We start from the raw sequence: 17,018 nt of genomic DNA on the forward strand, positions 1-17,018 counted from the left end.
AACAAATAACATAAATAGTTATCAAACACAGTCACGTTACAATAAAACATAAATAGTTATCAAACATAGTCAGGTTACAAGGAACGGAAACTGAAAAATGCAAAATGGGAAACGAAAAATTACGTAATTAACAGACGAATGATCTGCGTAAATCTACCGTCATCTTTATTATTTAGGCTGTAGTGCTGCTTTCTTTATTTTTCATACTTGGATCTGAAAAAATTGTGTGAAATTTAGGTCAGTCATTCAAAATTATGTGGAAATGCTGGCCATCATCATCAGAACCATTGATGTGAGTTTGGATGAATACCCTGCTGCTTGTGTTGTTGGCAAGGCTGTCTAAATATATTATATTATTTCGTTGTCATAATGAATCTTACACAACAAGGTTATAATCAGATGATGGTGATCATAAAAGCGAGTTTAATAAAGTTGACAAGAAGCCACAAGAGTTCTACAACTACATCCCAAAAACTGAATTCAAACACCATATGGTGAATTTTGGCCCTCTCACATAAACATCTACACCATTTTAACCACCTATATTGACAGTTTTTCAACCATCACAGTAGTCACAATATACCTTGAAAATATCTCATTTTGTACTCAAGTAAATGTGGACCAACAACTTGTATTAATGTCTTCACTCTTCCTCACCAAAAAGGTGAACGGAAAGAAGAGATCAAGAAAAACTGTCTACAGAACGGATTTCTATGGAAGCAGTAGCATTTAGACGCGTAGAAGTAAGAACTCATCATCATCTAGATAAGTAAAAGCGTTTTCTGAACACACACAAATTTGCAAACATTGAAAAAGACTTTAAAATTCTAAAGCTCTGCCAAGTCCAGCAGCACTACAATCTACTACCCCGACCTCTACATTTATATCCAACAACACCATTGCTATTGAGAGGAGGTAACAACTTTGAGCAGGGACTGAGAGTGAATTGGGGATAAATTAGCTTGGCAAAAGCTTTGCCAAGCCTCCTGTTTATCTTCCTCGTTCTCTGTGTATGCTTTGAACATTCCCATCACGATGCTCCGAGCCGCTTCCCTTGCTTCAGGTAGCCTATCGTTTAACAAATCTGAAGCCATTTGAAGCAATGGAACAAACCCATATTGGTTCATTTCTTCCAGACCCTGAAGAAGAAAAGTTGGCAGCACCCACAATGTTAGAACCCATCAGTCCAATCCAGTTTTTGAACAGAATTGACAAGAATCAGAGATATAAAAGGCACGATTTGTTGTCAATTTTTACCATCTTAGAGACACAGTTAGAAATTGGAATGGCGGCTTTGGCTCTGACTCTAAGGTTAGAATGAGAAACATATGGGCGAAGTTTCTGCAGCAGAGGCAGAGGAGTCATGGATTGCACTAGAGCTTTCAGTGCCTTGTCTGCTTCTTCACATACAAACTTCTTGTCTTGAGAAGCTTTGAGAAGTAATTGGAGCAGCTGAAGAACCAACCAAATCACAAAATTAGTTCCTCAACTAACATTTCCCTTCAATTTCCCATCATTGTTTAGGAACAGATAATATAGAACTCTTCCTATTCAGAATAATGATCTCAAAACAAAAGGAATTAGGGAATTCAATTGCAAGCTCTCACCAATTGATCAAACGCGTTGCTAGTGGATGTATCGAGTAACCGATCACCAAACGCATTAAAAATGTCAGCGGAAGCCATGATCGAGGTTTTAATTAGAGCACTTCTAGGGTTCTTCATTGACTTCATCAAAACCACCATAACTTTCTCTCTACAATGAAATCAAAAGAAAATTAACCGCCACAATTACGCAAACCCTAACCCCCAACCCCAAAATAGAAAAAGAAATCCCTACTTACAATGAGGGAAGCAAAAGGTCAGAATGAAAAATCGCGAGACGCCTAGCATTATTGAGCGTTTCACAGACCTTCACCCAATCCTTCGAATCTAACCCTTCGATGAAATTCTAACACAACAATACCCAACAAGAAAACAAAGATCAGATCTGCAAACAAGAAAGAAATGCAGAAAGAAAAGGAAAATTTTGGAGTACATTAGAATCAGGGTCCGTCAATGGCTTGAGATTTTCAGAAGAAACATAATCAATGGTGGCATCTGCAGAAGGAGGAAGTGGAGCTTGATTCTCATCGTTACCCTTCTGGATTGGAACCACAACTTTGGCTTGCTTCTTCGGCCTTTCTGGTGTAACTGGAAGAGCATTATCAATGGGTCTGAGAGCCATGGCCATGGTGAAAGTGAGAAGAAGAATTTGCAGAGGGGGAAAATGAAGGGGGTGAAATTTGAAATTGAAGGGGGAGAGGGTAAGGGTAATGATCTTTTAAAGAAAGTGGAATTTGAGTGGCTCTTTGTTCGTTGCTTTTTTTAGGGTTTAGAAATTTGAAATTTGAATGTCGCCGTTGTAAAGAGACGTTGGAGCTTAGGGTGTTCTTTCTATAACGGTCCGTTCGTTGAATTTGAGTAGTTCGGCGTTAAGAAACCAGCGCATTTGCCTTCAATATGAAACGACACCGTTTTTGCTTGAGCATTTGAAGCCACGTCATTTGAGCTTTAAATTATAAAAACAAAAACAGAATGGAAAGTGAAATGTGTTTATGTTAAAAATTTGCAATCTAATAATAGGACAATTATAATAACCAAACTTACCTAAATAAGTTAAATAAACACATTCTAAGGGAAAGAAACCTACCTGAAAAAAAAATCGATGAAAAAGAAAACGTTTTGATCCCAAACTTTAAATTGGATAAAATGTATATGACTATCACATGAAAACAACGATGAATTTATAACTAAGGGAAGACATAACCTGTGAACAAGATTAAGAATTAGGGCATAGGTATGATACTTGCTTAAGTCAATAAGGTGATTCTTTTTGTATCAATTTAAGGGAGAAGGATTTGTTTCTCTGTTATCATAATGAATTTTGTGAGAAAAGCTTAACTTTAAACATCTATATTAGAATTTAAAGTGTGATCAAATTAATCTGCGAATCAGATGAACCATGACATGCATTTAACATGTCTCGTTCATTAAGTGGGAAGACTCGATCTTGACTGGACCGAAGAGGAGTCTATCAAATTGAGCTCTTGGGTAGGTGGGTTAGACTCAACCTCCCCTCTTCTTCTTCTTCTTTATTTTGGATCATAGACTGATTTTTTCCTTTAGTTTTGTCATTTCCCTAATTACCCGTTTAAAGTCGATTGCGCAAACTTGTCTCAATAATGATTGAACTTCAACTAAATAAAAAACAAAAGCTGTTGAAGCATTAATTTTTTTTTTTAGAAAAGGCAAAAAGTGAACTCTAAGAAACAAAATTAAATTTAGTCATTGTTTGAACTTATTGACACAATTTTGTTTTATATAATAACAAGATTAAATTTGTCCGAAAGATAGAATTTAGTCTTGGGAAATTTTAAAGTTATAATTTAGCTATGATTTGATAACACTTTATAAATAGTCCCTATGATTTGATAAGATGCTCGTAAATAGTTAGTCCTTGCACCATAGGGAGTAAATCTAAAATTTAAAACTATAGAGATCAAATTTTCTAGCTCTCTTTAAATCATTAGAACCAAATTTGCAATCTAATAATAGTATGAATTGAATTTTTTAATATACATCCACTAAACAGGCAAAGGAAATGGAAAATATCGTATAATAAGTTCAGAATATAAGCAAAACTTGAATAACTCACTGAATGCAATTGAATGTGTGATAACATATTAACATTAGAAAAAAGAAATCTATGAAACTAAAGGAGCAAAATGGTAACTTTAACATGACCAAAAGAACAAAATTTAGAAGATTATTAGAAGGAAGATTCCCATCTATCATCAAACGTAACTGTAGAAGAAAGAAAATTAAGGATGAATTTTTCAAGAAAATGGTAGCTTTGATGCAGGTTAAGTTTAAGTGGAGAATCAAAATCATGAGCCAGGAGATAGTTTACCATTGGCAAGTCAAGAACGAACCAACCACTAACGAGACCAAAGTGAAACCCTCACGAGGCCAAGAGATATGGCATCCTGGAAAGCCATGAGTGAAGACTTGCAACTTGGCTTCAGAGCATCTAAAAGCTTTATTCTTGACTTGTCAAGAGAATTACGTAAGAACAAGCATAACCAAATTTGCCTGCCTCGTCACTGTTATCCGGTATCGAGCTTTGGACACGTTAGATGTGTTAAGAAGGGGTCACAGACTTGTAGATTCTACACAGTTTCAAAACCAACCAGAAAAAGGTTAGTGCTGAATTGTTAAATATTTCTGGCTTCCATGTCTAGCTGTTCTCGCTCAACCTGGCAAGGTTACGTTACCTGTATCGGCATACTTCATTTAGTATAACTTCAGCGACATAACGCATCGCCCTCGAGGTTATTTTTGCTCATGCTTCAAGAACACCTGTTACCTGCAAGGCAATCACTGCTTTTGATTATAGCAGCTCCCTCTAGTTGCTCTCATAGATACGAAACGACGCTATGTCCAAGATCTTGCAGCATGCTGAGCCTTTGCAGTTTCTCTTAGTACAGCACCCACAATCGCAGCCTGCTCGATGCATTCAGCCTTATGCAGTGAATCTAATAGAACAACACAAGTTTTGGTGTAAATACTACAACCTTTCAAACGAGCTTCCTCAAAAAGTCTATAAGCATCCAATGCCCTATTTGCATTACTTAGCCCTTCTATTATTGCATTGTAAATAGCAGAATCAGCTACACCACCCTTTTCCTTAAACTTCTCGAAAAGAGTGTTTGCTTCCACGATGTTTCCAGCCTTAGCAAGTCCTGAAATCATGGTGGTGTAGGTAAATACGTTAGGCTTAAAGCCTTGCTTCTGCATCTCTTGCCAGAACACAAATGCCTTATTGAACTTTCTTATCTTACAAAGACCATGAATTAAAATGCTATAAGTTATATAATTAGGAGTACATTTCAAGTCTTTCATAGACTGAAAGCAAACAAGGGCTTCACTAATTTCCTCTGCTTTCACCAATGCATCAAGCAAACAATTCCATGTGTATACATTAGGTGTCAAACCTTTTTGCATCAACTCTTCCATGATCAAGTACGCTTCATCTATTCTGCCCACCTTCCCAAATCCATCGATTAGACTGCTGTATATAACAACATTTAGTTCTATACCTTTCGACTTTGCTTCTTCAAAGAGCATATATGCTTCATCAAGCCGGTCAATCTTTGCAAGCCCATCAATAACAGAACCATAAGTAACGACAGTGGGTTCATGACCCTTTGTCTTCATCTCCTCAAGCAATTGGTAAGCTTTATTTACCTTACCGGACTTGCAGAATCCATCGATAACAGTGTTATATGCTCGAGTATCCAGAACACAACCTTGTTCCTTCATTGTGTAGAATAACTCATAAGCTTCATGCGCAAAACCTGCTTTCACCAAGCCATGAATTAGGATTGTGTAACTCCTCGCATCTGGAATAAATCCTAGGGTCTTAATATCCTGAAACAAAGCCCTGCCCTTCTCAATTTCTCCAGCTTTAAAAACGCAATCCATGTAGGTATTAAGAAGAAGCAGGTCAGGAGAACAACCAAGGCGTATCATTTCGTTATATATCTTATGGCCGTCCTCCTTCCTTCCACATTTGAAAAAGTTCCTTATGAGCGATGTATACACAACAGCATTTGGGATCTGGTTAGCATCCAACATTTGTTCATATAGCTTGTAGGCCTCATCTACCCTCCCATGCTTACCCAATCCTTCTATAAGAGAACAGTATGTTACTGCATCAGGTGTGCAAGTCTTATAGTCCAATCCTTCAAAAATAGAACAAGCGTCGTCAAGTCTTTGGGCTTTACACAATCTGTCAACCATTATGTTTACTGTAATAACATTAGGGAACAACCCAGCATCTTTCATGGCATCCCGAACAACCAACGCTGTCTCGAGTTTTCCAGCCTTACAAAGCATGTCAATCATAATATTATATGTTGAAATATTGGGCATTGCATCTTTCTTCATCTCTTCAAATTTTTTTAATGCCTCGTCTACTTGGCCCTTCCTCCCAAGACATGAAAGAATGCAATTATATGAGACAACACTTGGAATGCTTCCTTTTCTTCTCTGTCTCTCAAGCAGACTGTATGCGTCATCAAACTTTCCAGCCATACCATAACCCATGATCATAGTATTGTATGCATATGCACAAGGCACTTGCTTGTTTTGATCCATATGTTCAAATAGCTCAACTGCTTCGTTCAGTCTGTCTGCTTTACAGAGAACTCCTATCATGCTAGTATAAGTTACATCATCAAGAACCAAACCATTAGCTTTCATTTCATGAAAAAATTTCCAAGCCATATCCACCTTCCCAGCCTTTCCAAAGCAGTCTATACAGACATTGTAAAGAACAACATCTGGTTCTAAAGAATTGCTCTTCATCTCATCCAAAAGAGAAAGTGCAGCATCAACTCGGCCTTCTCTAGCAAATACACGAATGAGAGTTGTGAATAAATGAACATTAACTGCATAGCCAAGCTCCTGCATTTGCTGAAATAAGGTGAGCATGCAGTCAGAATCACGGGATGTAGATAGTGCACCAATCAAATTTGTATATGCTGAAAAGGCTGGGCGGAATTTTAACCTTCTCATAGTTTGGATAAACGTAAAAGCTTCCCTAAGCTTGCGAGATTTGATAAAGCTTAGTACAATTTCAATACATGTGTTATTTGACGGGCCAAAACCTGCAATACTCATTTCTTCCAATATTTGTTCCAAGCAATTAAACTTTCTAGTTCTTGCCATAACCATGAGAAGTGAATTGTATGCTTCATGGCTATGTGCTTGGTCTGTTACTCTCTCAGCCCATCTAAAGTAATTTACTGCATTGTTTACGTCCTTCAGCCTTCTTAAGACTCCGATTACCAATTCTGGATTTGGATTTATGTGAAGCTCTGCTAACCTATTCTCAACCGAAGATCCCCAAGGACCAGTCTCCAAAATTTGGCACACACCATCAACAACTTGTCTCTTGTTCTCATTCTTTGCAGAAGGCAACAGATCACCCCCACCCGAAACAGGGCCCCCATTTCCATTTGTTGTTTGAGAAGAATCCCCAATCCACGAGGAAAAAAATCTAACAGAAAATTTAATAGGGTTTCCGTACTTCAAATCAAGACAATTGATTTGTCCTGCACCTGAAATAAGATAACCTGAAATCAATAGTATGGATGAAAGTCATTTCATTCAAAGAAATGAATTATAAAGAATAATTGACTAGGAAATTCAACCAAAGTCAAAACAAAAACAAGAACCTGACAAGGAACCTACAACTTTGCAGGTATACCCATGATAATTAAAAACCGAAAAAGAGAAGCAGAACCACAAATCTTTCACTAGTACGCCAACTGCTACGGCTTGAAACAAGCAGTGTTTCTTCTTAAAAGAAATTAACATATCAGGTGGGTAATTGCTAATACATGAACTTGTGACCTCAAGACTTACAAGCTTCCCTTTGACTATAGGCTACTTCAATCCATGTACCTTAAACAAATTATGGTCTGACGATGCCTACTCTTTCAATGCCAACGTTTAATGTTCATTTCTGAGTTCTTGACCACTAGGATAAAATGTTGCTGATTCTTTGAGGAAACTAAGACCAAAATTTTATTACAATTTCACAGAATCTCACAGTTCTGTCTTTCAAAACTGTACCTATTTCATTCTAACAAAAATACTCAGAATTACAGCCATGAACCAAGTAATCCAACGGGACCACCTAAGGGGATAATAATTAAAGCTTTACAACCCAAAAGTAAACATCAATTCCTATGAATCTTTCAGGCAAGGAGCAGAGCTTATCAATTAACGGCCAAGCTTCGCGCATACGGCCCCATGAACTCAATCCAGATAACCTAAAGCTTCCCTTTGAGCTAGCAACGACCAAGAGGGAAATATTAATTAAAGCCTAATGACCATCAAGTGAGTCCAATGGTTTGCCATAACAATTCTTGTAGGCAAGGAACACAATTTTCTGATTGGTCAATCAACAGCTAAAATGGTCATCTCATATATACACCTCATAAGGCACTGGCTATCCCTACTCTAGTCATGAAGTACTTCTAAAACAGAGGTCAATATGAACCCCAAACTTTCAGGAGCAAAAAACTTATTCCTTTGACCACAATCCGATAAGTTCATATGATAAATGCAAGTTCATAACTGCGAGGGGTAACCAGAGTGTTGGTTCTCAAATAGATTATTACCACGGACGATTTGAACTAGTTTAGTTCTTTGAATTTGTATTCAAAGAAGAACTAAAGATTCTGACTTACCTTTGTTCCTTAGAAGCATCTTCATGTACGCGTGTCAAAAAGTTGACGCAGTCTCAAACTCTTATTTATACATCTGAAATTACAAAGCAGCATTAGAAGTCCCTTAAAAGATAGTGGATATCATGAACAATGATGAAATAGATTAATGTAATAACAGCGAATTGTGATCACATGAACAAAGGAATCTTGAATGACAAAGATACAATCTCCCTAACTCATACTCAAGTACTGATAACAAAAATGAACAGAATAAATGAATCATATTAAAAAAAAAAACTGAATTCAGAAGTAAGAAAGATAAATGTCTAGCACAGAAAAGATAAATTCATGAAAACAACGAAGAACCTCTTCATTCAGACAACATACTTCCATAACATATAAACCCAAAACCGAACACGTCAAGAACATACAAAATTCAAATTCCCCACCCTAAAAAATCATCTGGGTAATCATTAAAAGCCCAAGAAAGTTCTTCATTTCACAAATTTCAAATTTTCAGACTGCAAATGCGATGCTGAAAGTAAACATTACCGATGAACAAGTGAGGCAGATGAACCGCGCAAATTGAATAGCCAATCGAGCGGCATAAGAGAGTGTAACCCTTGAGAATTTGCAGTGATGGAATCAGCTGAAATGGGAGGAGCTCAACCATGGAAGAGAAATGAAGGCGCAGACGAAGAGCAGAAGCAGCCTTCCATCTCTCAGCAGTAGTTTGTATGCAGGTCATCATCTAAACGCACCGTTTCGTTTTTCTTCTTTTGATTAATTAAGTGGGGAAAGATTTAATTTTTCTTCAAAAATTGAATTTGGGATCGAAGGAAATTACCCTAAAGTCTAACTTTGGGATCTGAATTTTAAAAATTACTTATATGGTTTTATAGCGAAAATATACACTTTTTGGTTAAATTATTAAATTGAATATTCATGGCTCGTGCGTGTTTGAATTTGATTTCCTTTGGTTTGTTTTAATTTTACTTCGTTTTATTTTCTTATCAAACCTAACGTATGCTTTGTTATTTCAAAGTTTAATTGAATCTTTCTGTTTTATCCCTAAAATTTTTGTACAAAATTATTTTAATATGTTTTGAAAAATAACTATCGATTATTTAACAAACTTTTCAATATTTCAAATTTTACTTGGATAAGTCAGTTCAAGCATAGTAATAAGGGATCGATCATCATCTAATTAGTTAGTAGTTGATTGTTCTATCGTTCATTTCTAATTTTAGAGTATATGAAATATTGGACAAATTTATTGATAAATAATATATAATTTTTATGAAAATTTCACATACCGAAATAATATTTGAGAAATAGATGATAAAATAAAATTATATTATTAGAAATAAAAAAGTTTCGAAAGTGAAAACCTTTTTTTTTTAGTAAAACGAGATTCAAAATACGACTAAAGATGTAATAATGACATTTATAGTTGATTATATATTGTAAAACATGATAACATTAAAATAAAGTCCACACTATCAAATTTTTTACGGTTGCTTGCAATTCCAGGAACATAAACATCACATAAATGTAATTTTTTTCGTTGACTTTTAGTTTTCAAATTCATAAATCGTGATCTAACTCACAAAATTATGGATTCCTAAAAAAACATGGTTTGATAATTAAAGCCTTCACACGCTTCTTAAAAACTCGTTAGATTGCAATTTCAATTCGATGGGTTCATTTTTTCACGAATTTTTTTCAAAAATATGTTTGATTATCCTTGTTGAAGTAGATATGCATGAATATGTAAGTTTCATCGTTGCCAACAACAAACCAATAATCTTTTATCTCAAAAAGCAACTCAATAAATATAGCAACACAAGAACTTCCCCTTTCCTCCTATCAATAGATTAAAGAGTTTTATCTATGATAGCTTATTTAGTAAACCTTAAATCTGGTCCATCAAAATTAATTTTTATTGAAATGGATCGAAGTAAATAGATTTTTAAAATTTATTATAAAAATGCTAACAGAAATTAAAAAATAATAAATAATCTATATTATATTAATATTAAGGATTAAATTTAAGATGAATATTTAATAATAAAGTACGAAAATTTAGCCAAATTGAAAAGATAGGACCAAGGCGATATTATAACCCATTGTTTTTGTATTGATGGGTGATGCCCCCACCTTTTGTTGTATCAGTGTACCAAGTTTATTATTATTAAGAAACATAATTTCAATTTTCAAGAATTTTGTTCCTCTCACATGGCGGTCAAAAGGTCATAAATAAGTAATAAATCAGGGAGGAGGAAGAAGACGTAGTTGTTGTTGTTGTTATTATTATTATTATCATTATTATTATCATTATTATTTATTATATTCTTTTTTTTTTTGTATTTTTAAGAAAGAAATTATAATTACAAAGACAAAATACAAATCCGGGGCAAGCGTATCCGGAATCGGCCCCTTCTTACATTCGTCCTTTTTGTTGTGCAACAATGTCTATGATCATCAATAACATTCCTTCTTAATTCTTCTTCTTCTTCTCCTTCTTCTCTTTGATTCATGCATATGGAAACCCAATATTCTGCTTCACATTCCTATAGTTCGGCTATGAAGATGACAATTCCGCCGTCTCAACATGCTGACAATGACCGGAGCACCACCGAGCTTCGTGCCTTGGACTGCAACCTCACCTCCCTTTGCGACCACATTCAGATTGAGGGCTTTAACTCTGGTGCATTCTCTGACATCGTTGTCCACGCCATGGGCTCCACGTACCACCTCCATCGCTTAATTTTATCGCGCAGCTCTTACTTCAGGTCTGGATTGTTTCAATTGGACAAAGATGGAGTTTTTTTATGTGGGTTTTCGATTTTTTTTTTTAATTTTTATTTTGTTCACGCTTGGGTGTGACTTTTGGAAGATGGTGCTTATGTGTTACTACTTGGGTAAACCTATTCTATTGATTTTGTTTCTTTTATGATGGAGTTAATGTTTTGGTTTAATTTGATTTGCCTTGAGAAATGGAATTTTTTTGCTTGTTTAGTATATGAGCTTCCTTGATTTGATGTCATTGCTTAATTTTCAGGCGTTCTATTAGTTATCTAGTAGTTTTGTTATTTTTCAAATTTTCTTGATGATTAGTTGATCCATGGTTACAATACAATTAATGATTGGTTTATCTTATTACTCAGTTATATATGCTGTTATGGGTTTGCTTCTGGAACCCCGGTAGCTTACACTATGAATTGCAGGAATATGCTTCATGGGCCGTGGAAAGAAGCCAGTGCTCCTGTTTTGACCTTGCACGTTGATGATAAGAATGTCAATGGGGAGGCAATTGCAATGGCTTTAGCATATCTATATGGGCATCATCCTAAGTTGAATGATAATAATGCGTTTCGTGTTCTTGCTGCTGCTTCTTTTCTTGACCTTCAGGTACTATAATGTCTTTGTTACCGAGTCTTTTTTTGTTATATTTTGATTTTCGTTTTATGGATTTGATTTAGCATTGCAATTTCTTTTCTTTGTTCAGGATTTATGTGCAATATGCACAGATTTTATTATAGCTGAACTATGGACTTCAAATTTCTTGGCTTATCAGGTTCTAAGAATGTGAATGTGCTTTGTTAAATTCCTTCTGTTAGTCCAAATTTCGCACTTAGTGTCCATGTATTTTCCTTTGATTTAGATATTTGCGGAGAGCCAAGATTATGGAATACATGGAGAACGTGTGAGAATTGCTTGCTGGGGTTACCTTTGTCAAAGTGGTGCCATTGAGTTGAAAGAGGTATTTTAAGTTATATCATCATAGTTTTTCGTTCTTCCTCTTCTGTCATGCATTGGATTGGTGATACTTTTCCTCTTCCTCATGAAAAAAGGATGTTCTCAAGGCCTCTTACTGGTCATTTGATCCAGTATTAAATTTATATTCAGAAGAAACATATTAAGATTTTAGTAGGTTTGTTGTTTATAATTTTATAATTTTCTTTGTTTTATATTACATCTTGAGATGCAGGTAATATAAGACAGACTTTGTATTTGACACATATTCTTATAAAACAGACTTTTTAGTTGGCGTGGCAAATATTGTGATTTTACATTCATTGAACATGGGCATCTTTCTGATTGTAAGGCATTAGGTTATACCAGCCTTGATTGGACAAATATGTTAGATGTTGGTTTAAAAATGAGATATATCATTTAAAATTTTTGTTATGTTTGTTTTGAATAGGTGCTCCCAAAGCTTTCATCTCAAACATTGTATGCTTTGCTGACTTCTGATGAATTATGGGTGTCTAGCGAAGAGAGACGGTGAGAATGAGAGATATGACAATTTTTGCTTATGATTTGCTGTTAAAAAATTGAAGTTCCTTTCTAATTCCTTGTTTTATTTTCCAACATTCCTTTGGTCTTACCAAAAGGTTTGAACTAGCATTGTATGCATTCCTTGCTAAAGGGGCTCTTTGCAAGGACGAACCTTCTGAACCTGGTTGTTCCAGTTCTGCGATCGAGAATTCCAAGGCACAAGAAACTTGTTCAATAGACTCCACTAATGAAAGGTTGGAATCTGAGCTTGGACATTTAAGTTTGAAAGATGGCCTAGAGGTCCATAAAAGTGCTCATAATCATCTTCATCAGCTTCCCGACTGTGTGGTTGACTTCCAAACAGGGGCCTCCAACTCTAAACAGAAGATGCAAGAAGTTACATACTCTCAGTCAAATTTAAAACCACCATTTTTGTGCAATGTGGAAGGGTCATCAACTTTAAATAATTCATTCTCTGACACGAATGGAGTTCTAAGCTCATGTTCCTATATTAACCTGCCAATTACAGTTGGAGTAAGTGGACTTGGTGCAAGTGGAGTTGCTATGGAAGGGCCGTCGGAAGAAGGCTGCTATCAATTGGATAACAATACTTGGCTTGGCACAGACCAAACAAGCCATTGCTCCACTGTGAACTCTTCTACCAATGGACTTCCTTCAAATGATTGGGGAAGATGTGGCATGCCTGCTGTTTCATGGGGTGGCAGGGTTGTAGGTAGAAGGCAGCTTAAAAGTTATGCTAAAGGCAACTTTAGTGCTAGGGGAGAGGATTTTGATGTGTTTGATAGTTTATTTGAAGGGGGTTCACTTTTGTACTGCAACATGACTTTTGAAGCTCTTCTAAATATGAGAAAACAACTTGAGGAGTTGGGTTTCCCTTGCAAAGCTGTAAATGATGGTCTTTGGCTGCAGGTTTGATGTTTAAATATTACCTTCATTTGATGTATTAATAATTCTGTGCATTTGTACCTCCCGAATCATTTTCCTGCGGCAATCTGAAGGTGATAGCAAGTGTTCTGGTTTAAATTAGCCTTATAGTGAGCTATGAAAATTGTGCCAATTACAATGGGGAACTTGGCATCCCTGCTTGAATTGTGCCAACTAGTTGGGATATCTATACCCATCTTACTTTAATTAGCAGGTTTTTGAAGTATGTTGTCTGTGATTCTGTTGGATCCGAACTCAGCTTCTTTCAATTATGTCATTTATTTGCAGATGCTTTTGAGGCAAAGGGTACAAGAGATTGTTGCTGATACATGCAAAAACTGCTGCCTTACAAGTTTAGCTTGTGCATGTCAACAACCATTTGCATTTGCACGCGGAGTCAATGCCTCGGGATACTATATCAATGAGCATGATCAGAACAGCTCGCCTGGCAGTGTGGGAAATATATATGTTGCAGAATCTTCTCAAGGTGATGGAAATGGGCCATTCAAACCTGTCCGAGTACATGTTAGGGGGCCAGTTGAAGGGCTTGCTGGAATTGGGCGTGGAGCCACTTTTGTGCCAGCGACTGCGTGGCCTCCTACACGGTTTGTGTTCTCCCGTGTACCTATTGGTGTGGGCAACAGAAATTGTCATCAGTCGCTGGCTAATGATGATTCAGAGGCTAGAGCTGACCACAATGCGGACTTGTCTGGAGATGGATTGACGGCATTGGTTGGTTTGAGCCAAGGAGGAGGCAGCAGTATGAATGCTCAGGGAGAACCAACAGAGAGAGGATATGATATGGAATTGCAAAGCAGAATATCTGCCTGTATGGCAGGGCCAAGTGCCACTGGTATTCCTGTCCAGATGCTTCAATCTCCAGATCATGCCCTTGGAATTGAGTGGGAGAATGGAAACAGTTCGATTGTATTGGATATGAAAACTCCTTTAAGCCACTTCCCTCCTTTTCGCTTCGGGTAGGTTCTCATCTGCTCTTGCTATATTAAATAAAGGCTTCTTTCCTGTTTGATACTCAAAGTAAGCGTTGCAGCTTTCTGAAATTGTGGCTAAAGAATTTAGCTTTTGGTCTTAGTGATTTTCCATCCTCAATTTAATTTGGGTTTGTGTCAGTGGTTTGATACTTGGGTGCCACTAGTCTCCCTGGCTCTGTGTTTAAGTTTCCCCCCATTCCTTTAGGTGGCTTTTATTCCTTTAGCTTCATCTAGTTTTAAGACCAAATGATTATTATATGTAAGCAAAGAATTTCTTGAACATTTATTGACCACCCCTTTTCCATAGGTTCTGATAGGAATCAAATATAGAGATTCTTTTATTAATTCAAATGCTGTTGCCCAATGGCAATATTACAATAACAGTACCTTCCCTCCCACTCTCGAGAAGAACCAAAACACCACCAAGCTCATAACTACCTTGATCATATACTTATGACATATATATATATATATATGTATATTACTCCTCCATAACCACCCAACAACTGGAAATAACTACAAGTCCCTCTAACCACTAATCATTCATGTCCTTACTAGTATTAGATGACTCCCCTTTTTCATAAACACTGAACTTCCCCTTTTACCCTTACAATAATATTGGAATAGAATTGGGGGCCTATAACAGATTCTTAGAGAGGAAAGTCTACGAATTTTCTTGGGCTTCTTGGTTGCTGGCATCCCTAGATTCCTCTTTCCATAGGCATACCATATCTCTTTTATTCAATTCCTCTTGTTTTTAACATTGTGCAATGTGCACCCAGAAGTGGAGGCAAGCATCATGATAAGTTTCTTGTATATTTTGTAACTCTGGTTTTTTTGCCCCCAAGTATGTAATTGGTGGGTTTCTCCCCTGCATTCTGTTTTTGGTTGATAATTAAAAATTTACAATCAATCTTTGGTTTTCCAGGGTGCAATTTGAGGACGTTCATAGGCTAAATGATGGCCAAGTCAAGCATTCACCTGAGTTTTTCTATGCTGGTTCTTTATGGAAGGTGTCAAAGCAAGCAGTTACTCTGCTCAGTATTACTGAGATATCTGATTCTGGATTCCATTTTTTCCCAATATTTTATAGACTTTATTTCTTTACTTTACAGGTTAGTGCTCAGGCGTTCAATGACGAAGACCCTCAAGGACGTCGAACTCTAGGTAACCTTTTGCCAATGAATGATGAATTCAATACTTTCATTGACTGAACTTCTGCCTGTATTATTTTAGGATTATTTCTTCACAGGCGGAAGGCAGAAATATCTGATTCTCTCAGAAAGGTCAGCCTCAATCCCCGTTATCTAGTCTGAAAATGGTGCAACTTGAGTTGTGAACATCTTCTATTCAACATCCATCGCTAATAATGCTTTGATTTCTGAATTACCATTGGGGAGTTGACATTGTTTGATTGATGAACTACTCTAATGCGAGTAGCTATGCTCTGCCTACAGACATTCTTAATTGGAAATTAATCTTTCAGGTCCATATGTTTGTTGATTCTCGTGAAAAAGTTACTGCACGATATCAGGTACCATAGGCAATGAGCCACCTGCTAAATGATGCAACTGTAGTTTCTAAAAATTTGCACAACTGTATACTGGAATCTTTGGTTTGACACATCCTCACAATTTGTTTCAATTGTTCAGTTGATATGTCCATCAAAGAGGGAGGTGATGGTGTTTGGCAACTCCAAACAAACAGGAACTCTTTTACCAAAAGCTCCCAAGGGATGGGGTTGGCGCACAGCCCTCCTATTCGACGAGCTTGCAGATTTTCTTCAACATGGGGCTCTGAGGGTGGCTGCTGTTGTGCAGCTTGTTTGAGCAATGGTATGTATGTATTTATTTTTGTTATGGTACCCCCCACAGTAGTTTTTTAGTTCTCTGAGAGGTGCCCCTAAAGTTGAGCCAGTCAATAGCACACGCATCTTTAAAAAAAAAATGCCTTTTGGATTTGGTCTGAAGGTTTGAGAAATGGAAATGTTCAACTTAGCCTTTTAAGTTTAGATAATGAGACAGTTCAATAAATGGTTCAAATTGGTCTTTGGTATTAATTTCCTGTTGAGTGACACTAACGAAAAAGTGACATGCCATCCTCATTTTTGAATTAGTTTGGCATCTTAGATGGCATTTCTGAGACAGGAGAGAGCTTGTAAGGAGAGATAATAAGGAAGAAACCAAAAACCTCACAAGCAATATGTACAAAATTTGTAGAATACTTAAAAATCGACACTGGCACATCATCATCTACTTGTTGAGTTCCCTTTTTCATTAGTTTCATTGATGAAACAGTAATCCCAGAGACCAATTTGAATCATTCTCTTCAACTTCTGAGAGTTAAATGTCAATTTTGAAAGTTTGGGCAAATTTTCTCTAGGAACCAAAAGAATATATCTTTCCCATAGGTGTATTTCCGTAGCCTGATTGTATATTTAGATTTATAACATTTAATCTATTGATAATTCTTTTGGCTTTGAAGAACTGTTGTCTAGTTCTATTTCTCCTTAACAA

The 17,018-nt window shown here is 36.5% G+C and overlaps 3 protein-coding genes across 6 annotated transcripts; 1 reads left to right on the forward strand and 2 right to left on the reverse strand.

The window, feature by feature from the left end:
- Window positions 1-617: 617 nt before the first annotated feature.
- Window positions 618-2,431, reverse strand: LOC103483845 (uncharacterized). Its single transcript, XM_008440664.3, has 5 exons — window positions 2,038-2,431; window positions 1,844-1,950; window positions 1,608-1,755; window positions 1,258-1,452; window positions 618-1,139 (listed from the first exon to the last, which is right to left on the reverse strand). Exons 1-5 carry the CDS (start codon window positions 2,230-2,232, stop codon window positions 903-905), a joined length of 882 nt encoding a protein of 293 aa, XP_008438886.1. The 5' UTR covers window positions 2,233-2,431; the 3' UTR covers window positions 618-902.
- Window positions 2,432-3,696: 1,265 nt separating this feature from the next.
- Window positions 3,697-9,049, reverse strand: LOC103483846 (pentatricopeptide repeat-containing protein At3g06920). 4 transcript variants are annotated; one of them, XR_001761884.2, is made up of 4 exons: window positions 8,834-9,049; window positions 8,303-8,375; window positions 4,316-7,180; window positions 3,697-4,210 (listed from the first exon to the last, which is right to left on the reverse strand). XR_001761884.2 is itself a non-coding variant. In XM_017043475.2 (3 exons), the coding sequence occupies exons 2-3, from the start codon at window positions 8,325-8,327 to the stop codon at window positions 4,476-4,478; spliced, it is 2,730 nt and encodes a 909-aa protein (XP_016898964.1). In that variant the 5' UTR covers window positions 8,328-8,375; window positions 8,834-9,049; the 3' UTR covers window positions 3,697-4,475. The 4 variants fall into 4 exon arrangements, 2 of the variants coding, with proteins under 2 accessions (XP_016898964.1, XP_016898965.1); XR_007821685.1 differs by having other exon boundaries at window positions 4,316-7,165; window positions 8,834-9,048; XM_017043475.2 differs by having other exon boundaries at window positions 3,697-7,180.
- Window positions 9,050-10,669: 1,620 nt separating this feature from the next.
- On the forward strand, window positions 10,670-16,561 carry LOC103483848 (uncharacterized). Its single transcript, XM_008440668.3, has 12 exons — window positions 10,670-11,076; window positions 11,512-11,695; window positions 11,793-11,861; window positions 11,949-12,047; window positions 12,492-12,571; window positions 12,682-13,495; window positions 13,799-14,487; window positions 15,431-15,515; window positions 15,618-15,669; window positions 15,739-15,788; window positions 15,989-16,036; window positions 16,155-16,561. The coding sequence occupies exons 1-12, from the start codon at window positions 10,820-10,822 to the stop codon at window positions 16,329-16,331; spliced, it is 2,604 nt and encodes an 867-aa protein (XP_008438890.1). The 5' UTR covers window positions 10,670-10,819; the 3' UTR covers window positions 16,332-16,561.
- Window positions 16,562-17,018: the final 457 nt, after the last annotated feature.

Source organism: Cucumis melo, chromosome 6 (assembly GCF_025177605.1).
Source record: "Cucumis melo cultivar AY chromosome 6, USDA_Cmelo_AY_1.0, whole genome shotgun sequence".
NCBI lineage: Eukaryota > Viridiplantae > Streptophyta > Magnoliopsida > Cucurbitales > Cucurbitaceae > Cucumis > Cucumis melo.